The sequence below is a fragment of the Impatiens glandulifera genome, chromosome 4 (assembly GCF_907164915.1).
Source record: "Impatiens glandulifera chromosome 4, dImpGla2.1, whole genome shotgun sequence".
NCBI lineage: Eukaryota > Viridiplantae > Streptophyta > Magnoliopsida > Ericales > Balsaminaceae > Impatiens > Impatiens glandulifera.
Window position 1 is genome coordinate 22,371,769 of NC_061865.1, and position 25,026 is coordinate 22,396,794.

The 25,026-nt window shown below is 26.0% G+C and overlaps 2 protein-coding genes across 2 annotated transcripts; one reads left to right on the forward strand and one right to left on the reverse strand.

Annotated features, from left to right (window-relative positions):
- The first annotated feature begins 9,079 nt into the window (after nt 1-9,079).
- LOC124936894 (major strawberry allergen Fra a 1.06-like) lies at nt 9,080-9,729 on the forward strand. The gene is made up of 2 exons (XM_047477424.1): nt 9,080-9,288; nt 9,380-9,729. Exons 1-2 carry the CDS (start codon nt 9,105-9,107, stop codon nt 9,676-9,678), a joined length of 483 nt encoding a protein of 160 aa, XP_047333380.1. The 5' UTR covers nt 9,080-9,104; the 3' UTR covers nt 9,679-9,729.
- Nucleotides 9,730-10,041: 312 nt separating this feature from the next.
- Nucleotides 10,042-17,180, reverse strand: LOC124934378. Its single transcript, XM_047474901.1, has 13 exons — nt 17,003-17,180; nt 16,291-16,387; nt 15,817-15,963; nt 15,602-15,717; nt 15,278-15,432; nt 14,635-14,723; nt 13,803-14,337; nt 13,301-13,429; nt 12,660-12,814; nt 12,477-12,556; nt 11,685-11,796; nt 10,480-10,554; nt 10,042-10,377 (listed from the first exon to the last, which is right to left on the reverse strand). The coding sequence occupies exons 2-13, from the start codon at nt 16,378-16,380 to the stop codon at nt 10,237-10,239; spliced, it is 1,824 nt and encodes a 607-aa protein (XP_047330857.1). The 5' UTR covers nt 16,381-16,387; nt 17,003-17,180; the 3' UTR covers nt 10,042-10,236.
- Between the last annotated feature and the right edge of the window lie 7,846 nt (nt 17,181-25,026).

Genomic DNA, 25,026 nt, shown 5'->3' on the forward strand with positions numbered 1-25,026 from the left:
TCTCAACGGAGACGGGGGTTCACCTTTCTTATCATATACCTTCTTCTAGATAATTCTAATTTCCATGAAGAGTTATTTCTCTAGTTGAACATAATGTAGACATTTTAATGGAAATATATATATATAATAAAAGTAGGTTTAGACTTTTCTTTTTCTTTTTTTTCTATTTTTTTAATAATTTATTATTTTTATATTTATTGCATTTAATATAAGAGATAAGATTGTATTAAATAAATTATTTTTAAATAAAATATTAATTTAAAAAATCAACTTTTTAGATAAAGTTAAACAAATTTTGACAAAATGAACCAAAGATTTGTTTTAATTACATATTTTTGTAATCCTTATCTCAATTCAAAATTTTGACAATTTTTTACATATTTTTTTATTTATATTTTCATGTTTTATAAATTATTTTCACTTTTTTTATAATTTTTTAATATAATAGTGATGGTAAGAAAATTTTATTTTAGAATAAAATAAAAAATAGAATGTTCCATATTGTGTTACCATTTATGACTAAAATCAAGTAGCTTTTATTTATGTTTTTTTTATGTTTTTTTTTTTAAATAGTTCACAATAGACAAAAAAAAAAAAAAAAAAAATGAATTGAATAAAATAAATAATATAAAATTAGTTATTTAAACGCGAATGACAAAGAAATTTCCGACAGAAGAAACAATCAAACAACAAAATTAAATTCTCAAATAATAATAGAAAAAATAACAAATATTTAAGAATAAACTTAAACAAAATAATTGTAATTCTAATGCAATTGAAAATGTTAGACAATTTTTTACACATTTTATTAAATGAATTTCAATTACACTTTCATAGGTTCAAAATTACACTTCTGATTTTTATAATTTTCAAATATAATAGTGATGGTAACAAATTTGTATTTTAAAAAAGAGATGCTCAATATTGTATTTTATGTTTGTTTTTTTAAATAGTTCACAATAGACAAAAAAAAAAATGAATTGAATAAAATAAAATAAATAATATAAAATTAGTTATTTAAACGCGAATGTCAAATAAATTCCCGACAGAAAAAACAATCAAACGACAAAATTAAGATTCTCAAATAATAATAGAAAAAATAAACAAACCACAAAACAAATATTTAAGAATAAACTTAAACAAAATAATTGTAATTCTAATGCAATTGAAAATGTTAGACAATTTTTTACACATTTTATTAAATGAATTTCAATTACACTTTCATAGGTTCATAATAGTGATGGTAACAAATTTGTATTTTAAAAAAGAGGTGCTCAATATTGAGTTACCATTCATGACTAAAACCATGTAGCTCTTATTTTGTTGTTTGATATTTTTTCTGAAAATAGGCCACAATAGAAATAAATGAAAACGAATTGAATAAAATAAATCATACAAAAACATTTGTTTAAACACTAACGACAAAGTAATTTTTCAAGAAAAAACAATCAAACGACGAAAATAAAATTCTCAAATAATAATAGAAAAAATAAGTAAACGACAAAACAAACATTTAAGAATACATTTAAGCAAAAAATTGTAATCCCGACACAATTAAAAATATTAATAATTTTGTACACATTTTTTATTACATGAATTTCATTTACACTTTGATATGTTAAAAATTATTTTTTATTTTTTATAATTTTTAAATATAATAGTGATGGTAACAAAATTTTGTTGTTAAAAAGAGATGCAATATTGGATTACCATTAATGTCTAAAACCAAGTTGTTCTAATTTTTTTGCTGTTCCAAATTTTTATTTCCTGAAAATAGGTTAAGAAGTAAAAATAAATATACATTGAATAAAATAAATCATAAAAAAAGAGTTGTTTAAACAACCATGGCAACATAAATATTTTCGTAAGAAAAAACAAACAAACGACAAAATTAAGATTTGAAGTAATAACAGAAATAAGCAAACGATACAAATAAACTTAAGCAATAAATGGTAATCCTCGTCGCAATTAAAAATATTGACAGTGAATTTCACTTTGATATGTTAAAAAGTATTTTCAAATTTTTTGTAATTTTCAAATATAAAATAGTAATGGTAACAAAATTTTATTTAAAAAATAGATGCTCAATATTGTGTTACCATTCATGTCTAAAACCAGGTTTCTCTTGTTTTTGTTTTTTGATATTTCTTTTTCTGAAAATAGGTTAATTAAGAATTATAAATAAAAGTAAATTTATTAAAATAAAAAAAATAAAAAAATAGTTGTTTAAACACCAACAACAAAATAAACATTCCGAACAAACAAACGACAAAATAAACATTCCGAACAAACAAACAACAAAATTAAGATTTTTAAATAATAACATAAAAATCAAGCAAATCACAAAACAAATATTCAAGAATACTTAAACAAAAAAAAAAAATAGTTTACTACAAATTGTAATGACAATGCAATTGAAAATGTTTGACAATTTTTTACACATTTTTATTAAATGAATTTCAATATACTTTGATATGTTAAAAATTATTTTCACTTTCTTTTTATAATTTTCAAATATAATAGTGATGGTAACAAATTTTTTTTTTTAAATGTTCAATATTGTATTACCATTCATGTCTAGAACCAAGTTACTTTTATTTTTGTTGTTTGATATTTCTTTTTCCGAAACAAAATTGAATAAAATATATCATAAAAAACGGGTGTTTAAACACTAACGACATAGTAAACATTCTCAGTAGAAAAATAAACAAACGACAAAATTAAAATTCTCAAACAATAATAGAAAAAACAAGTAAATGACAAAAACAAAAATTCAAGAATAATAACTAAAAAGACAAAATTAGAGCTAGTGTCACATTGACCTAAACTAAAAACCAAACAAAAGACTTTGACAAACAAACAAAGGATATAAGCTAATGTTTTCTTATTGGAATAGTAGCTGATATCAAATGGAAATATTAATTTTTTGTTAGATTTAAATGAGATATTATTTTGGAAGTTGAGGCTTTTTGAGGATTATTGTTACATGCAAAGGAATTTGGGTGGAAATCTTGTCATTTTTGGATCAAAATGTGAGTACATTGTTATTGACTTGGTGACAAAATTGTTAAAGATTCAAACAATCTATGGAGAGTTGTACTTGAATTGATCAGCAAGGGTTTTAATAATAGCTAGGTTTGTTTATAGAAAAGGAGATTAGATGATATATTTTATTGTAACTTAAATATGAGGTTAGATAATGGAGTTTTTCAAGATAAGTGGTCTGGTTAATTGATTTGTACACCGAAATGAAAATCAAATTGCTAAAGTCGAATTGAGAACATTTTAAATTGCCTGTTTTAATTTATTAGTATGTTCAATTTGTTTGATAAAAGATGGATTTAGTTTATTCAATCGATTTTATTCGTTTATCAAAAATTATTAATAAATAATAAAATTATACTTCAAATTTGTTTTGAAAAATAAATATTAAAAGGTGTATTTGTTTTGAAAAACAAATAACTATTTGTACTCTAATAATAAAAACTTAAATATTAATCAGTTCATTTCGATTTAGGTAGTTCTGTTAGTTTTGCTTATATCTTAGGTATTTTTTGTTTAATTTTTTCTCACATCAATAAAGAATAACTCTTTCTTTTTTAAAGTTAGACCCTAAATATTGTGAGAATACTAAAATTAATACAAAAGATGTTATTTATAATGAATTAATCAAATTACATGCAAATATAACTGAACTATCAAAACAAAAAAAAACACATTTAATTGTAACTTGACACTGAAAAAACAAATTAAAAAAAAAAAGAAATAACAAAGCAAACTTTTCAAATATATCCAAAATTGAGTGTGGTCTAATGCAAGATCCTTGTAACATCCATTACATCTTACAATTTGTAATGTGATTCGAATTTAAAATTTTACCATACCCATTTGAGCAACTATAGTTTAGTGAAAATGTCTTAACAATTTTGATAATCACGACAATTTTATGATATTAACATATTGTAATTAATTATTAACTTAGTTTAACATTATCATTATAATAATTTATAATATTAATTTTGTAAGGTGAGGTTCTATACATATGCACAATTAATATTTATTTATTAATTTATTTTAAAACACTTTAATTGATTCTAAATAACATATTTATTTTTGAATCACAATAATTTTACATATTGACTTCATATTGTTGAGTTATTCAAAATGAGTTTAATATTAAGTTATTTATCCTCACAAATTAGAGTTGGTCCCAAGCTTTGGGCTATTACAGCCTCCTTCTCCGATAGAAAAAAAAATATTTTTTTATTGTTATCTTAAGTTTAGTTTAAAAAATCTAAAACTCTTATATGTTTTATTAATCATGGGCAATGAGTTTCCTTAGTCCGAAGCTTCCTGGACTGACCCTACTTACTAGAGATGGTAATGGGGCGGTTCGAGGTGAGGAATGCAATTACCATCCCCGCTCCGTTTTAATTTCGGGGATTTTTTTAATACTATCCCCGCTCCGTTCAGTTTTTTTCAGTTTCGGAGAATCCCGCGGGACACCGTTAATAATTTTATTTAAAATAATAAATAAAAATTATACAATAAAATTATATAAACGAATTTTTTAATATAATATATATTATAATATATTAAAATTTTATATTATTATAAAGAAATAGTTTTAATACTCTTATAAAATATAGTAAATAAATAAATATATTGGTGATTTAATATATTTAATTATATTTATGGTATTCGGGGTAGAATCGGGGTGAAAATGGGGTAAAATCGGGGCGGGTCGGGGCGGGGGACACAAATACCATCCCCGCCCCATCCTTGTTCGGTTTCGGGGAAAAACCGTCCCAAACAGGACAATTCGGTTCGGTTTTCGCGGGACGGTTTCAAATTGCCATCCTTACTGATTTACCTCCAATATTATCAAAAATTTAATTGAGGATCCAAAACAGATCTAAACACGTTTGACATAAAAGAGGTGATTAATATCAATTAGAAATTTGCACTTAGCTAGTTTATGTATAGATGGGAAGGCGGTTCTGATGCGAATATGCCAAAGCATAAACATTCTTCCATTAGATACTTTTTTTTTTCTTCCAACAATATTATCTTATTTGAGATGTCACTATTTTGATGAGAAGCATCATTACAAATTATAACTATAATGGGTAAAAAGTATTATTAAATTTTAAAGATCATAAATCAATATATAATTTATCAAATATTATGGAATTTTAATATACTGTAAAAAAATATAAAACACTAGTTATATAGTCTTTAAATTAATATTTTTAATATTTAATATTTCCAACTAAAAAAAACATTTGCCTCTCTACATATATGTCGTAATTGTCGTTCTTGAAAAGTTAAGTCTTCTTATAAAAAAAATATTATAAACAAATCAACTTAACAAACTCATTAAATAATCAACAAAGTTAAAGTAATATTCTAGACCAGCAAAACATATTTATCAATTCTATCATTTTAATATTTTTATTATAAATTTTAATAGTTTGATCGTTTTAAATTCAACATATTCAAACATCTTTATATTATTCTATCATAAAATAATTAAAATACTTTATATTTAAAATAAATAAATAAATTTATCATTATTTAAAATAATATTCTTTAAGTCTTTTACCCAAAAAATAACATCTCCTCAAAATCACCGTACATAAATATTTTTTAAATAAATCAAATTTATTTAAGTAAATTAAAACCGAACCAGCCTTAATTACTAATTTCATTTCATTATTTATGTAGTAAAAGTCATTATCACCAAAATTATTGTTGAAATTAAGCCATTGTATGACTTTGATGAATGAAATTAGATTATAAGACTAATATATTTAGGTGTGTTGAAAGAAATACAAATTTGATCCCAATTTAATTGAAGCATAATTAGTAATACAATTGAATCCAACCGGATTATTTTAATCACAATGCTAATATTGAAATTGCAAATAAGTTTACATATCATCCAATTTTTTAAATAATTCAAACATAAATTAATAAAAAAAAATTATTTCGCTCCTTTCTTCGTAATCACATATTCAATTCATTAAAAAAAAATAAAATACTTTTATTTTAAAATATATACTAATACATTTTTTTTTTTGTAAAACATTTTTATTTTTTCAAAATCATTATCGATAATTATTATTCTCAAAAATATTTTATTTAAAAAGTAATGATTGATAATGATTTTTTTTGAACCGGTGATTTTTGTAGTAAAAATACTTAAAATATATTAATATATAATGATAAAATAAAAAATATATAATTTATCAATATTTTAATTAATAAATTAAATAAAATAATAGATGAAAATGAAATAATATTCGTTGAATTGAACTAATTAAACACTTCATTTTATGAAATAAATGATCAAAAGTACAATTATCGTCAAAATTAATGTACAATGACATTTACTATTGTTTTGTTGTCAATCAACAAATTAGCGGTGATATAGGACTCTCTTGTCAATCAAGAAATTAGTGAATTGATTTTTGTTATCAATCAAGAATTAGTAATTTAAATATATTTCATGACTAATGAGAAGTTTGATAATATAATTATCCTAAATTAATGATCAAAATATGTATTCAATGATTTTATTTTTCAGAACAAAAATACCCTTTCAATAATTTCATAATATTATAGATTTTTTTTCTAAATATATTGCCTAACTAATCTTTGTCTTTAAATGTATTTTTTAGTTCTTTTCAATTGTAATTATTCTTTTAAAATAGGTGATAGTTATTTAAATACCCATAAAATTGTTACATAAATGCAAAACTTTGAAATTCTCTTAAACTTTGTTTGAATTTAAAATTTTCAAATAACTCAACAAAATTAAATATTACTTCATTCCTTCTCTTATCTATCAAATCAATCAGGACTATTCATTCCCTCTCAATCAGGACTATTAATAACTTACATGGTTGAATTACTAATAGATTCATTCTAACATTGTCAAGCATATTTATCAGATATGTTGTTTTGGTGATTTATTTTTTTATTAGTTTAATTGATTTATTTGTATCATTAAATTGGTATAAATTTTATAATTGTGTTAATATTTTAATTTATCGAAATAACCCATTATTATTAGTATTTTTATTATAATATTAAATTTTAAAATATTTATAATTTTTATTCTAAGCTTTTTAAGAAATTAATATTAAAATATTGAATATTATAATTTGTATATAATCATATTCACATTAAATAAAATACTTAAAGTAAAATATATATAAATAATATTTTTGATTGTAAAAGATTATTTTCTTAATTATTATCCAAATTATAGATTAATTGATTTTTTTGTTTGATTTAGTATACATATTATTTTTTTTATCTTCATTATCTAAAATTTTTGTGTGATTATTATTTGGTATTTTTTTAATTCATGGTTCAAAATATTTCTCTTTTGTTTAATTGAGAATGAGTCCTAAAATTAAATTTATGAGTTGTTGCTTTCAAGGTTTGGCCCCTTATTTAAGCCTTAAAAATAAAATGTAACAACTATTTTTATTTTTTTTTTTTTTAAATATCTGTGTTGGGAATAATGTTTCAACACATAATTAGGCTTAAAAAAAGAAATTTCTCTCTCCTATTAGATTTAAGTTCACCCCATTGGCACATCATTTCCGACATTATTCATGACATCAAATTTCCGTTATCTATCATTACTCATCTTATATATTTATATATGCAAGTTTTCAAATTTAATTTATCCTTAAAAACAATAATAAAACTAACTTTTACAAGATATAACACAATACTTTAGGTAGCTCAACATACCATTATTGTCATAAAAAAACATGATGTCATCACACTATACATCTCAATAACACATCTACAAAAAAGAAAATAATGGCAATAAATCTACATGTGCTATAAATTTGTAGAATGATGTCTAAAAAACAATTATGCATATTATTTCATATAAAAGTTAAATGAGTTAAATATCATTTAAAAATCTCAGGCTTAAAATAAACAGAGGAGCTAATAATAGTTCAGTAAACACATAATATATGTCACTCAAAAATTGCTTGAGCTTCTATTTGATTTTATTTTAATGTTGTGATCCAGGTAATGTAAGGCATCGATTTATATGCTCATGTAACAAACAAACAAAAATAATTCTTTCTCAATTATGTTATAATTATAAGGTATTGATAAACTATGATGAAAAATCGTTATTTCATAGTTCATCAATACCTTATAATTATCGTAAATTTAAAATCGTAAGAGTTTACCTATTTAAGAGTTTACTTAAAATCAGACTCGTTAACCTTTATGTAAAATCGTAAGATTTTAAGAGTCAACTCGAGATTTTAAGTTATTATTGAATTATCTCAGTTTATAAATTTAATTATTGATAACTAAGAATAGAATTAAATACATTTATTTAATGTTTCATTGTAGAAGTTTGATAAAAATAAGTTGAAGTGGTATTAATTGAAATTTATAAATTTGTATATTTGTTGTGAATTTGAAATTAATAAATATTATCAATATTTGAAACTAAAATATCACAAAAAAAAAATAAAGTAAATAAAAATTTAGTTGTGTTATTATTATTTTAAAATTAAAAATATGATATTTTAGTATATGAACATCTACTCTTTTAACTTATAGTTAATATATTAATAATTTAATTTTTTTTAACGTAGAGGCTAGAATGTTATGACATCCACTTCAACTTAAGACGTTATAAGTAATAATCGAACTCGTGATCATGTATCAACCATAACCAACCTCCTAACAAATGTAAAAATAATTGAAAACATATAATATCCATAATTTAATATAACATATGAACAATGTTCATTATAATATCTAATTCATTCTCTAAGTTGGCATATTATAACATTTGAGATTCATAATTTTGTCCTCTCTGTTTGCAATATATTAATGCAAATATTCTTAGCCTGTTTATACAACAATGACAACAAATGGAATTTTAGATCACATTGAATATTATGAGAAACAAAACACACAACCAACCAAAACAACAAATTATAATAATGTATTTGTCTTTCAAGACCTATAAATTACCATATCTTCCCCCATTACATGCATCATCCAAAAGAAGCCCACTCCAAATCGGTTTACTTCAATTAACGAGAGTCATGGCCATTGTAACAATCATCGAGGAGAGTGTAACTGCAGTCCCACCAACAAGGGCATTCAACGCCATGGTCCTTCATGCTGACACTTTGCTCCCAAAACTAATGCCGCAAGCCATCAAGAGTATTGAAATCGTTGAAGGAGATGGGAAAGTGGGAAGCATCAAGCAAATCAATTTTGTCGAAGGTTAATTTCTTTTTGTTGATCAAATTTTACTAAAACATTGTTTTTTTTTTGTGACTTATAGAATTACTTTGGATTAATTTGTTTATTTTAGGTGTTCCCATGAAATCTTTGAAGCATAGGATTGATGAAATTGATGAAGAAACATACAAGTACTCATACACGTTGATAGAGGGCGATGTTTTGGCAGGAAAACTAGAAAAAGTCTCGTATGAACTTCAGATTGTGGCAGGTTCAAATGGCGGTTCGATTATCAAATCAACCAATAAGTACTACCCATTAGTCGATGTGGTGATTAGCGAGGAGGAGATTAGAGAAGGTAAAGAGAAAGCTGGGGCAGCATTCAAGGTGGTTGAGGATTATCTTATTCAAAACCCCGATGCATATATTTAGTTGTCGATGAATCAAAAACTCGACGTTCGATTTCTACTTTAGTTGTGTGCATGATTCTCTTATTTCCCTTTGGATTTGATAATAAGTGTTACCAATGGGTGTTATGGTGTTTGAATTTCTTTTTATTTGTGTGTAACTTTTATTATTGATATCATCATAAATAAAGCTTTACTTCTTTTAATAACAGTTTTCCTATTTTACCAATATATGTTTGGTTTTATAATTTTCTTATGTTGCATTTTATATGTATTATTAAGTAATTGTTAGTCTTGCCAACTCAAACTTTCATGCATTTGAATATTAATTTGACAAATAATTTAGAATTTAATTGTTTTTTCCAGGAGGCAGAGAAGAAAAAATGTCTAATGTGGATTTTTCACTACAACAACAAATAATCTAAAATTAAAAATTGGTCATATATTATCTGTAAAACAAAGACAAAATTGTGGGCTACAAAAATAAGAACAAAATGCATACTGGCAAAAACAGCAGATATCTCAACAGCGAGTTGGTGGTCGCTTCCTCTTTTTCTCTTCATCGGTCTGAATTTAACAAAATCTACTCATCATTATCGCTGCTGCTGCTTCCTTCTTCTTCACCATAAAGAACATCGTCAACATCTTCATCATCTTCACTTTCATCCAAATTGTCCGCAATAGAAGGGGTTGGGTGATTTTTATTCTGAACAGCCTTCTCAATCTAATAATATACCCAAAACAAATTGAAACAACATTGTCGTCATCATCATCATCAAAATCTCTTTTTCAACTACTATAAGATGAACATGACATAAGGAACTACCTGAGCCCCAATAAGTTGCAAACGACCTGATAACTGGAATAATGACTGCACTGATGTTGCTCTTGATTGGGTAAGCTGGAAAAATAGCCACCATACAAAACATGAGATTAAAAAGATAAGAGTTTGGCAATTGAAACAAGTATGTGAGCAAAAGATAGTTCCTAGTCGTATAAAATTCAAGAAAAAACGATGCAAGTAGTCGAAAATGATATACAGGCACTGCAAAGAATGGGGATTGGATCCTGAACAGATGCTATCAACTATGCATGGTGTTAGCAATGTGGCTTGACAGATGAAATTAGGATGAAACTTATGATGTATATCTTTGCTTTTGAAACTGGGCATGTCCAACATTCATTAAAAATTCTGTAAATCTGTTTCATTATGAATACCAAGTTTAAATTCCTTCTAAAAAAAAAGGAAAAAATGATACAAGGGCATGTGGTTTAGACTAGCAAACAACATAATACAGGGTTTATATGTTTTTTTTATCGAGCTTGTGAGTTGTGACCTAGCCTCTTATAGATGAACACATCTAACACTTCTGCTACTAGTATGGGCAAATTTAAGAAATTTAAAGAGACAGAAAGAGAGATGAATTGTAATAGTGTATTTCAATAAAAATAATTTGTGGGATAAAAATATTCATCTTCCAAGCAATAAAGGTCTATGATCTTCAAAAGATGAATTTCAAGTGCCTAAGCTGGCCAGAAACCATTTCAGCAAAGAATCATGGCACATATATTCAATAAATTAAAATACCTATTCTAGGACCCCTTTTGAATCTCGTTAAAACAAAAGCATAGGACAATTAAGATCACATTTTTTGCACTTCGTTCAAAAGATTCTTTTGGTTTCCACTTTTTCCACATAAGTCTTTTTTCAGTAATCAGTTACTTTATATCAATCACATTAACTATCTTTCACGGCTACTTTATATTTATACAAACCATTTCTCTCCTCACAAAAGTAAAAAGTTACATGTCCATTCCCATTTTTGTTGGTTTCCAAAGAAGGCATTTTGCACAAATGATTGTGTTAAAATGTTTCTGATTTGATAAAAAGTGCTAAAATAAGCTTAGAATGTAAGAAAGTTAGTTCATGGTTAAAGTAGTTAAAATATACAAAGAAAAGTAGCATGTACACACAAACTAAGTTCTCCACTAGCATTTTTCTTAATGAAATGTTGACCTTAAAAAAAATACCTTGTGTAGTGAATCGAATAGCTCAGAAGCTGGATCCTGAGAAACTACGAAATCACTGTGGTTCACCAATATACAACAAATCCATGGCAAAACAAGATTCCCGCTGCATGCCCTGTTATATGAGAGACAACACAAATTCATATCATAATTGAATGCAAAATATTCCAACGAAGTAGTCTTATAATAAAGCTACCAATCTGCAACCTTCTGAAAACTAAAGTTAGTCAAGGCACAATTTCAGAAATTTATTAGTTGTTCCTCATTTCGATATAAATCCCAAAAAATAATAAATGTTTCAAATGGGTGCATTGTCTAACAAAGATGATATTCCAACACTAAAGACTAGTCTGTTTTCACCAGTTTAAAGTGGAATATTATTAAAGTAAAACGAAAATTATTTATAAAGCATTAAATAAAAATATCAAGAGCTTCTTTGATTCTTTGATGTAGGTTTTTTTTTAAATAAATCATTTTCTTTTGGGAAAAAAACTTGTTTGATGAAAAAGTGGATTATTTGGGTTAAAAATGACAAAAATATATTTTCTATTTAAAATGTTATAAAAATAAAATAATGGTGATTTGGTATTTTGGTTAATGGAATTAAATCCAAGCAACCCTTTCATCAAACCAGGCCCAAGTGAACAATAATCACTTTTGCACTGCTAGTGTCTGAATGAATTCAAACAAAAACTACTGTACAAGACAATGCTTGAGTTGTTTACTCTCCTCCCTTGTCTGCAAGGTTTAGAAAATTTGCATTGAACTAGATTCAAAAGGAATGGAGAAACACACCTTAACTTCCAAATTGCCACCAATAATTCCAGTAGCTTGAATGCTTCACTAGGTTCCAAAGATAAAACAGCTATTCTCATCTGGTGGAAAAATATTAGTTCATAGTGTGATTTAGCAACTGAAAAAAATTGTAAATCCAAAGAACTAATATAAATTATAGATTTCAAAAAATTGGAAGCAGACCTTCTTCTGTGACACATTATCTTCAATACTTAAACCCAACAATTTTGTTGAGTCTGTCAATAACTCAGAAGGAATATCCTTTTTGTGGTTAATAATCCCAAGATCCTTTAGCTTATCCTCCATGCTAATAGCAGGCATTTCAATTTCCATTTCATCTGTAAGAGGACGAAATACAAATAATTAATCAATGACCAAAATGATGTATTTTCAAAGCAAAAATCGGGCACTAGGTAGGCATCAATGATCAGGGACAGTCCACATGATATTAAATATAAATGATGTTTTAGTCATTTAACTGAAATAACCCAAATAATGCACTTTTTCATCAAACAAGGTTTTTTTTTCAAAAAAAACGGATGATTTAATTAAAGAAAACCTATATTGAACAAGCTCTAAAAAAAAGTAAAACACATTTCTGCATTGGTAACATCAATTAATTCAAAATGAAAGTTGGATACACCAGTTTAAAGAGAAGACAAGAGGTCAAAGCACATGCTTATCATGGACCATTATTCTGGAAGAAAACCAATGATTCAACAAATCCATTTATTGAGTATCTAAATCAGGAAATATAGAATATGAAAGGATCCATCATTTTACAGAAGCAGCTAAGGAGATTATGTGAAAGAATATTAGCTTACCTTCACTACTGCTATGAACACCTTCGAACTTGTCTGAACTCCAATGGCTCCCCTTTTTATCATGCAAACCAAGAATCTTTGGAATAGGAAGCAATGCATCTTCTGCATTTGCACGATCTAGTGCAGTAACTGCTTATATAAAAAATACTCATATTAAGATCTTCAAATACAATTCACAAGGAGTGTATACGAAGAGAAAATGACCCATAAGACTAGAACACCTATTTGTTAAAACCATAGAAGGCTCTTCCACGGAAAATGGCTAGTAAGCATAGAAGTTTACTCAGGATGTCATTTGGACCAAGAAGACCCAAATGCAGATTCATTCTTAAAAATAATAAAAAAAATAAAAATCAGTTTGCTCCAAAAAAAATATACACAAGCTCAAACATCTTTTTCCTAACCATAAGCTAAAACATCATATAACTTATTTAACTTATCTGTAACAGCTACAAGTCTAAAATGATAACAAGGATGCGAGTATTGATCAGTCTTGACTTGCCTTCATCATTTCTAGTTGAGCCTTTTTTCTTTTTGTGAGCTTGCTTGTTTGGCAGCAGGATGCCAGTAAGAGAACAACTCAATTTTACATCAGTACCGGCATTGACTAAGATTTTCTCAAATGATGGCTTTACTAGCAATCCATGGGCCAAAAATATGTGAACAGAAGCAGGTTTTACAACACCCTGCAATTTTGAAGCAAATATTGCTGGAATAGCAGCCTTATCAATGAAATCAACTGATAGGGAGATTTTTGTTGGTTTGCTGCTACTTAGTTCCTCAATATTTTGACCATACCAAAAGTAACAAATGCCAGTTTCAGATATAGCCAACACATAAAAAGCAGGAGAATCTGTATCTTCAGTCTCAACAACACAGCTATCGAGAAAGACAGCTGGATGATCCATTGCAAGAACACAGCAGGCTGACTTTTTCTTTCCACCATCGAGTTTCCAAATTGCAATGTATCGTTCGGAAGAAGCAGAAGAAAGTATGTATTTCCCATCATCAGTGAATATCATGGAACGGATGGGTCCCTGTTTAACAGTTTTAAGACATAATTAACTAAATGAAGCAAAAAATTACATTGTATTCTTGACAATGATCTAAAAGATAATATGATCATGATCCAGACAAGAAAAAAATACTTGTACCAAAAGGGAAAAAAGTTAAAAAAATCACTTTGAGTTTTAGCTTTGGCGACTTTCAAGTGTGATTGTGACAAAAATACTAATTTCCAAATAGGTTCAAAGTAACATTTATAAGAATGAACCAGAATGATGCAGACAATGGCATGCAAAACAAAGAAAAATAAATTTGAAAAAACAACTCACAGGGTGGCCTGAAAACTTCTGTATCTTTTTATGATCAGAGCAGTTGAAAACCTTCATCTGAGCAGAACCGATTGCTAACACATTTCCATCTGGTATAAAGTGACACCAACCAAAATGATAAAGTTAATACCAAGTAAGAATCAAAGCCAACCAAGAACCCACCTAAGTAAGTTAAACAAGGATGCCCAGAAGAATAAGAAACATCACAAGCACCAGAATCTGATATCCTGCTTCAGTCATATTGAGTATCCATTATACTAGCTATGTTTGGATGCATGTAATTGAAATTAGAATTGGAGTTAGAATTATAATTCCAATTTTATAATTGAATTACAATTCAATTCTTAAGTTTGGAGAAATCAAGGAATTGCAATTCTGAAGTGAAAATGATGGAATTGAAACTTAAAAAATTAAATACAATTTCAAATCTATTTTCTTATTTTCAGTCGTCAAACAAACAAAGGATTTAGAGTTGGACCCACAATTCCAATTCTAATTTCAGTTCCGTCTGAACCAAAAATAGCTACTAATATCTCATTGAGTTCCATTAGTCATGTTCTCTTTGATGCTAAATATGATTTTTGTTTTTAAGGAAGAAAAAGATGCTTGATATTTGAAGTCAAGGAATATTAATATGACAAACCTGAAGAAACAGACAGTGATGATATTGCCTTCGATGAAGCTTTAAACTTCTCCAACAAATTTCCAGTCATAGAATTTAGCTTGCAAATCATACCATCAGCTCCTGCAGTGTAAATGCATGAATCGTGCATAGGAGAAGAGATGGAACTGACACCCCTGCATAATAATTAAGGAAAGATTTAGGTCAGACTGATGCAAAGAAGGCAACTGTTGATTCTATTTATTTACTTTTTGAAAAGCTTAAAAAAGAAGGCACTATTAAATAAAACAGGTTAAAACAATTCACTGGCAATTGAAACATAAAACTTGCTGAAAAAATCTTTACCCAGGATGACAGTCACTAGCCCTCCACTTCAAATGACCAGCTGATACATCCAAGGCAAGAACATCACCACCGCCAGTTCCCAATATTAATAATGTGCTTTCAAGTTTCCTCTTTTTCTGATAAATAAAATAGATTCAGCACCAAAACGATGAATTCAGATCAAATCACAACAAACTAAGAGCTAGGCATTTAAAATTTGACATTAATCTGAGAACCATTTTATCCAAAGAGATCCACTTCATGCATGTATAATCCATTGAAAGGTGACCCTTTTGCGGTTTATCAAATAAACCTGGGCCATCATCATTTGAGAAAATGTCAGCGAATTCGGTCTGAATCTGCCCCTTTATAGCATCCCAAACCTGAGGCAAGACAGAGAATGAATAAAGCAACAAAAGAAAATAATACTCACAAGAGGAATCATATCTAGAAAAATTAAATAAAGACATTGTGCGCATTTATTTATTTAGCTATTTCTTCATGGCCTCTGATTCATGTTGGCTTCCATTTGTGTAGAAACTAAGAAAAGGTACTTTTTGCAGATAAAATTGTAAACATAACTTTGCCGACATGAACAGAAAAGAGAAATGAGAAATCTAATCATACAAATACATAAGTTGCCAGTTACTATTCAAAGATTTCATCTCTTATTCCAACTTAGTATATTGCTAGAAAAGAACATAGTTTACCTTAATCCGACCATCCCCAGAACTGATAGCCAAAAAGTTCAATGACGGACTAAACGATGTTAGCATCTCTCTAACATTCAACAAGCCCATCTAGAGACTGCAATTCAAGAACAAAAGAGGCATGAGAACACATACTCCATTGCTAAAAACGTATGCACAAAACAGATAAGATAGATACACACACAAATAAAGTAAGACTTTTCATTGTTTTAATTGTCATAGTGCTCTTTGGTGAAACAACAATGTCATCATTCAATTCATTCATTGTTTATCGATACACGTTAGAAGCAACTCTACACGGAATAAAATGAAAAAGAACAACAAATAGATTGATCCTCTGCTAATATATATGTATGTGTTCTCCATTTCCTGTTGAAGAACTATAACAAGTTTCCTGATCTCCATCTCCATTTTAATTGTCATAGAATCTTCAACATAAATTAAAACAATTGGTTTTTTCTTCTTAGATAACAAGCACATTATGACATTATTTTCCTTTAACCTAATTCCTAAATTTTAATTTCTCACTAAGAACACTCTGAATTAAAGGGGTGAAAAAAAAAGCAATCTTAATTTCTAAACTAATAATCTAACATAATTACAAACTAATATACTAATAGATAAAGATATTAATAACCTAACAGATTATCAGACTATGAGACTAATATACTAAAAGATTCAGAAAAACAATGAACGGCGCCTTGAAACTCACTCGTAGTCGTAAATAGATCAAAAATGATATGTGAAAATCAAAAGGGTGCCTGGAATCTAGAATCTGAACGACGGCTGATTTGGACTCCTAAGTATTGGGTCGTGCTGTCGAGTGGATCTTCCCTGCCGCGGTCTGAAGAGTGGAGAGTGAAGAAGATAGGTCTACAGTCTGTCCAGAGAAGGAGGGGGTGAGAAAATCAAAGGGTTTAAGAGAACAGGGGTTTGCTTTGCCGCCGCAAAGGGGTCATACATGCACCTTTAGGTAAATCAAAAACTTCTATTAAAATAGATAAATAAATAATTAAATAAAATTTCTAGTAAAATATTTCATTATATTTTTCAGAGAGATTTCAAACTTTATTGATAAAAAAAAATAAAAAAATATTTTTAAATTCAAAACTTGTTTTGGATGCTGATTATTTAAATAATTTAATTATTTGAAAAAATAACAATAAATAACTATTTTGAAGATTTTGAAATTTTTGAAAATTTTTAAAATTTTTTATAAAAAAACTTAAAACGTATTAATATATAATGATAAGATAAAAATTAATAATTTAAATATAATATATATTACTTTTATTAATAAACTATATTACTGTGTATTATAATATATTTTATTTTCATTAATAAATTAAGTGATAGGATTGTGAATAAGATGTGACATATATTTTATTAATAAATTAAATGATAGACCGTTTAAGAATAAGATGCTACTTAAAGTAATGACTGAATTGGCCAAGTTTATATGGTTTTTTAATCTCTTTTTTTATATATATTTCTTTATTTTAAGATAAATGTAATATGATATAATGAGGAGTGGTTTAATCATATTGACAAAAATAATTAAAAAACATGAGTATTTAAAGTGTTACAAATACGAACTTAACCATTTGGAACAATAGTACAAACAAAAACAAACAAAAACAAGAGTAAAATTGTTCAACGAATAAACATAAAAAATAGCGTTAATGAGTTTGAAGTTTCTTAAAAAAATAATGAGTTCATCCACTGCTTCCACCAACTTTCCCAAAGAAAACTTCTTATGTCGTCATAATAATAGCGTTTTTGAGTAAACGTATTAATCAACCGCGATCACTGAACGTCCTAAGATTCTTTTCAAGTAAATATTCCATCAAAAAATAACTTAAATATTGACTCATCGACTCACCCCAATTGAGCCCTCGATTTCTATCCAAACTTCGGAAGAAAATACTATCAACTTAGACATCTTGTTCCAAAGTGGAACAAAGTTTCTTTACTCAAGAAGGTCTACCTTTCTTTTCATAATTAAAATATGAATTTTATAATGAATTTTGAGATAAATAAATATTCATTCCTATATTTGTAATCTTGTTCTAAAGTTTCTTTACTCAAGAAGGTCTAACTTTCTTTCCATAATTAAAATCTGAATTTCAGGGATAATGAATTTTGAGATAAATAAATATTCATTCCTATATTTGTAAAAAAGATGTGGGTGTTAATATTTCACAAAAAGACTATTGGATCTAGATTTGAGCAACCTGCGAATTTGTTTGGTTTCCAGCAAAATAGCTCAAGGACATGTTTGGTTCTAGAATTAAATGTTTGTACAAAGCTTTGTTTGACAGGTCGCCCGTCGCCTTTGTTTGGTTTTATAAATACTAGGAATTTAGTGTATGAATAGAAACCTGTTTAGTTTGAGAATAGTATATATTATATTTCTTTACAAAGTTGGTATTTCTTTACAAACTTTAAAAAATGTGACATATTTATAATAGGTATGGCCAACTAGGTGACCTACTTACTTAGGCCCCTAACCATGCACAAGGGCACCTGAAATAAAATAAAAATATTAAAATTAATAGTATTAGATCACTAAATCATTTTGGGTTAACAATAACATCTAATCAATTAAACTATGTTATTTTTGTAATAAACAATAAAAAACTTATTATATATATATATATATATATATATATATATATATTCTCGCTTAGGCCCTTAAGGATAGCTACTATATTTATGCTAAGTTTTATCATTGAAATGTCAATATAAACAACAATAATTATTTATGATTTGTTTTTATTTCATCAATTCAAACAAATTAACAAACTAAAAGAGAAGAGTTTAACAAATTTCCTTTAAGTCATTGATCATGATCTCTAATATTTTTCATAGTTTGAGAACCATTAATTAGATGATACTACATTTAAAAAGAAAAGAGTGAAAATGCAATTCTCGAATTCTTAACCCTTACAAGAATATTTGCATTTGAATGAATGAACATCTTTATTTAAATCCAAAGATAGGTGACTCAAATTGCCTCCTACAATTATCTATATTCTCAGTTTGGAACCGAGAAAGGGTTTTCACCCTCTTGCAAATGTGACATATTTATAATAGGTAAGGCCAACTAGGTGACTTACTTACCATCTCCAACACACAAACCAATTCTCAAACCCAAAATGCAGTAAACGTCATATCAAACAGTAATTCATCTCCAACCCAAAAACCTATTTCCAAACCCAAAAGAATATTCTTAGAATATTTCTTTTTTACACTAACTTTTTAACCTTATTAATATTATCTATATATTTATCAACTTTACATATTTAACACCAATCTTTTTCTCATTCATTTAATAATATTAAAATAAAATTAAGTATATATATCAATAATTTATAAACAATAAAATAATTCAATAATACATTTAAATAAACAAACATATTATATTTAAACAAACATTATTAATAAATAAAAAACACTTAGTAGCATAAACAATGTATAAATTCTCATTTTAAATATAAAATATAAAATAAAATATAAATATAAAATAAATTAGATAAAATTTTAAATATAATACAATTTAATAATTTAATTAAATATTTAAAAAATATTATAACTTTTTATCTTAAAATTAAAAATTAAAAATTAAAAAAGACCAATAAATTGTTTCAAATAATTTATTTAAACAAGTTTAATATTTAAATTAATATAGTTATATATTTCAAGGACTTAATTAACCTTTTATAAAAATACTATGTAGGGTGAACAGGAACCACGCATATATGCGTTTATTTTGTTTATTTTTAGAGAGAATTTACATTCTCATTTTGCAGGGACGTTTGCCGTTCGCTTGGAGCAAAAATTGGAGTTACGTATGCGTTTTTGTAGTCCTGTTGGAGAAGCCTTAGGCCCCTAACCATGCACAAGGGCACCTGAAATAAAATAAAAATATTAAAATTAATAGTATTAGATCACTAAATCATTTTGGAATAACAATAACATCTAATCAATTAAACTATGTTATTTTTGTAATAAACAATAAAAAACTTATTATATTTATTTAGTTGACACAAAATATAATTACTAAATTAAATTAAATATATATATTTATATATATATATATATATATATTTATTTATTTTTTCTCGCTTAGGCCCTTAGGGGTAGCTACTATATTTATGCTAAGTTTTATCATTGAAATGTCAATATAAACAACAATAATTATTTATGATTTGTTTTTATTTGATCAATTCAAACAAATTAACAAACTAAAAGAGAAGAGTTTAACAAATTTCCTTCAAGTCATTGATCATGATCTCTAATATTTTTCATAGTTTGAGAACCATTAATTAGATGATACTACATTTAAAAATAAAAGAGTGAAAATGCAATTCTTGAATTCTTAACCCTTACAGGAATATTTGCATTTGAATGAATGAACATCTTTATTTAAATCCAAAGATAGGTGACTCAAATTGCCTCCTACAATTATCTATATTCTCAGCTTGGAACCGAGAAAGGGTTTTCACCCTCTTGCAAATGCCCGGCCTATAATGAGGATAGCCTTTGGAAAGGTAATCCGAAGGATTAAAGACCGGAAGTTCTTTCTTTGACGATTTGTTAAAAAGGCAATGCTCAATCACTATCACCTCTTCAAAGAGCTTGGCTCTTAGGGAATTGATATTACGGGCTACTTTAGAAGATCGTGTAGAAAAACGGGTTGTAGGGTTATCAAATAAATCGGGGTTCGATCTTTGGTTACACTCTACACATAAGTTTTTCTGTCTATCATACTCAAATTCTTGTCTTGTTGAATCTTGAATGAGACATGTGTAAGCCTACATAAATAATAATTGAGTTAACAAATATATACATAATATAAAATCTAGGTCACACAGAAATAATATAGTAATTCATTTAATCAAAGTCCTAACACCAAATGCTAGGCCATCAATAAAACCCATTATCAAGAAACTGGTAATTAGTGTAGAATCCAAAGTTGACATTATCATATACAATTAGTTTTTTTAATTTGAAATATTAAAATTTATATTAACATAATTGTTGCACAACTTTTAATATGATAAACATTAAAATAATTTGAAATCAATTTACAGAGTTGGATCTTGAGAGGCTATCTTAATTTGAACTAGAAAAATGCCAATAAATTGACGTTACTCAGAATACCTAAATTTGGATCTGAAAAATGTTTCTAAATGGTCCATTAGGCTCGTTACTAAATTTGTTGATGTTTTAGACGAGAGAACGTCGTTGAACATAACTTAAGTAGAGATATTTATATATTTATTGATCTTTATTCGTCTAAACATAAATCCAGACCTATATTCAACTCTAAAAATGTTTTTAAATGCATCCAATTATCTGTATAGACATTATCCTCAAACATTTTTTTATAACATCGTAAATGTAACATTCAATAAACCAACATTATTTAAGTATTGGTAAACAAAGAATCCAAAACTGACTGCAAATGTTAAGGATTTTCTAATCTTATAAATTTTGACCTCTTTTCACCATTTTCTTTTGTGATCATGGCAAGAATTATGTATCAATGCAATAGTTTTAAAAAATAATCCAAAGTTGACCATTAACATACACCATACATAATAATTTTATTTGAAATGTTAATTCTATATTATATTGATGTTCAACTATCTTCTAACCTGATGAAGAAGGTTGAATGCAACTTCAGCCTGAGGATGTTTGTTCTTATCTGGATGAACTCTTAAAGCTGCAATGAAACACGAATATAATCAATAATAATTAATCTGCATATTAATTAATCTTAAATAAGATTAAATTATACCCAGTTTATGGTATTGTTTCTTGATGCCATCTAAGTTAGCGTTTTCCTCAACCTGTAATTATTTACAAAACAACCATTCATTAACTTCAACTCAAAGCATAAGCGAAATCGAACTCGTGATTTTTGGTCTCTGAAGCCGAATGTTACAATATTGACGAGTTAAACTAATAATGATAATAATGACGCACTTACTTGAAGAACAAGATACCAGTCAATGAACGGCCGTCTTCCACGGTGGCGCCGATGAGAGCAGTCGGTGGCGCGTGAAGAGATGTTGCAAATATCTTTGACCAGCTTCAATTTACAGTATGTAATATCTTCTTCTTTTTCTTTTTCTTCTTCTTTAACTCTCTCCATTTGCAGTTATGTTTCTTGTTTAATGGGTTTAATTATAATAGCGATTTGAGAGAGAAATTAAAATTTAAAAGTGTTTTTGAGTAAAAATGGTGGAGCAGTTAGGTTTTTAGGGGAGGTTTAATTTTTTTGAAATAAGTTGCAAAATTTAAGGTGGTGTTGGACACGTGGTTCGATATTATTGGAAATTGAGTTTTATTTTTTCTATTTGTTTGTATACTTGAATAAAGAGTCCGGGGTGTTATGGTAAATGTGTAAAAGAGTAAATTTTGCGTTGGGTTAAGCTACTACACTTTGACTTTTTAGGTCATCTCGATTTTTGATATCATTTTTCAAAATTTATATTTTACTTTTAATTTTGAGTTTATTTAATGTTGAGATATTTATTTTTTTTGATTTTTTTTATTCATGAAAATATAAATTAGGGTTAATACATATATTCACCATTAAATTATAAGTAAATTTTAAAATAAATTATTAAATTATAAATCTATTAAATTACCCTTAAATTATAAGTTTTGTCTCCTCTCCTTTCTCTCAACAACTATTTAAATTTTATTTTTTTATTATTACTTCAAAAAAATTATGAGTTTTTTTCTTCAAACAAAAAAGAAGAATATTATTGAAAAATATTTTTATTTGAGAATATGATTAATTGGTAAATAAATAAATAAAATACCTTAATTAAAATATAAGAAATTGAATTATTTTTGACTCGTTATATTTTAACAAAATTTTTTTATGACAATTTAAACATGAATCTAATAAAAATAAGAGGTCTCTAAAAATAAATAATAATATAATTTAATTACTAATAAGAATAAAAATAATAATAAATCAATAATATGATTCAATTACTAATAAAAATAATTAATAATAAAATAAAATAAAATAATTAAACAATGCATTAGTGGATTAGTGGTTAAATATATATATAAAAAAAAATAATTTAAAATATATATATACACGGAAAATATGAAAGATAAAATAATTGTAATTAATATAAAATATGAAATGAATGATAAAATAATTGAGAAAAAAAAATTTGTGTATAATCCTAAACAATCCAAAAACAAATTCTCAAACATATAAAATTCAATCAAATATAAAAACTCCTTTTCAAATTAAAAAATATTTTCTTAAAATTTCTTTTTATTCTATTTTAAAAAAAATTCAATACTACTTATATATTATCAAATTTATAAATTTAATCATAATATTTTTCTCATTTAATTAGATAAAATTATGATAAATTAATTATAAATCAATAATTTATAAACATAAAAATAAATTAAACATCATTAAATAAACAAATTACACTACACTTATTATTGTTTTTTATTTTTCATACTTGTATGTTTTATTTTAATAAAATTATTTATTATTTATTTTAATTTTTATTAACGTTGTTCATTATTATAAATTTATAATATATAAAAAATATTAATAAAAAAGATAAAATTAAACATATAAATAAATTATATAAAAAAATGAAATATATAAAATTAACATATATATATATATATATTAGTAATTAGAGAACCAATTTATAATTATTTTAATAAATTGGGTAATTGAACCATAATAACTTAAGTTTGTTTGGAAGAGAGAGAATGATGGTAACAGGTTTTGGGTTTTAGTTTAGAGGTGATTGGAAGGGAAATTTGATCCTTTACATTCCTTAAAGTGATTTTAATAATTTCAATTTTTAAATATAACTTTTTTTAATAAAATTGGACAATTTTAATTTTTATATTATTTTTTTTAATCATTTTCTCTCTCATTTCAATTTCACTGTTCTCAATCCATTTCACCAATCCAATTTCTCTTTTCCTTCCTCTTTCTCCCTCGTGACCCAAACCCAATTAGTATTGGATTCGAATCCTTTTGGTCGTACCCACATTTTAAACAAATTTTCCCAAACTACCCATCTTTTCATTCTCATTATCAAATTATCTACCTTCCCTTTCTACAATATTAATTAACTCACTCTCTCTTAACCTACTAATTAACTCACTCTTTCTTTTAACCTACTAATTAACTCTCTCTCTCTAAACCCATTAATTAACCTCTCTCTCTCTCAACTATTAATTAATATCTTCACTTTTTAAATTATTAATTAATTCATTCTATCTTAGTCAAATAATTAAAATATATTATATAAATATTAAAATAAAATAACAAATATATTTTATTTTTATTTAAATATATAAATATAATATATATATTTCAAATTAAATACACTAAATTAAATACTTTAAATAACTATTATAAATTAAAATAAAATAAAATATATTACGTCACAATAAAATACATAATAAATATTAATCACTAAATTAAATAATAAAAAATATTATATAAATCTTTTAATGACTTTTCATCTAATTTTTGAGTGAGTGATTTGTCAATTCAATATTATATTTACAGTGATTTGTTAATCATACTCTTATATAATTAATATAAACTTCTAAGTTGATTTTTCAATTTAATTTTTTAATGTTATATTTGTAGTGAATTGTCAATTCAAATTTTATCAATCTTATATTTACAGTGATTTTTCAATCCAACTTTTATCC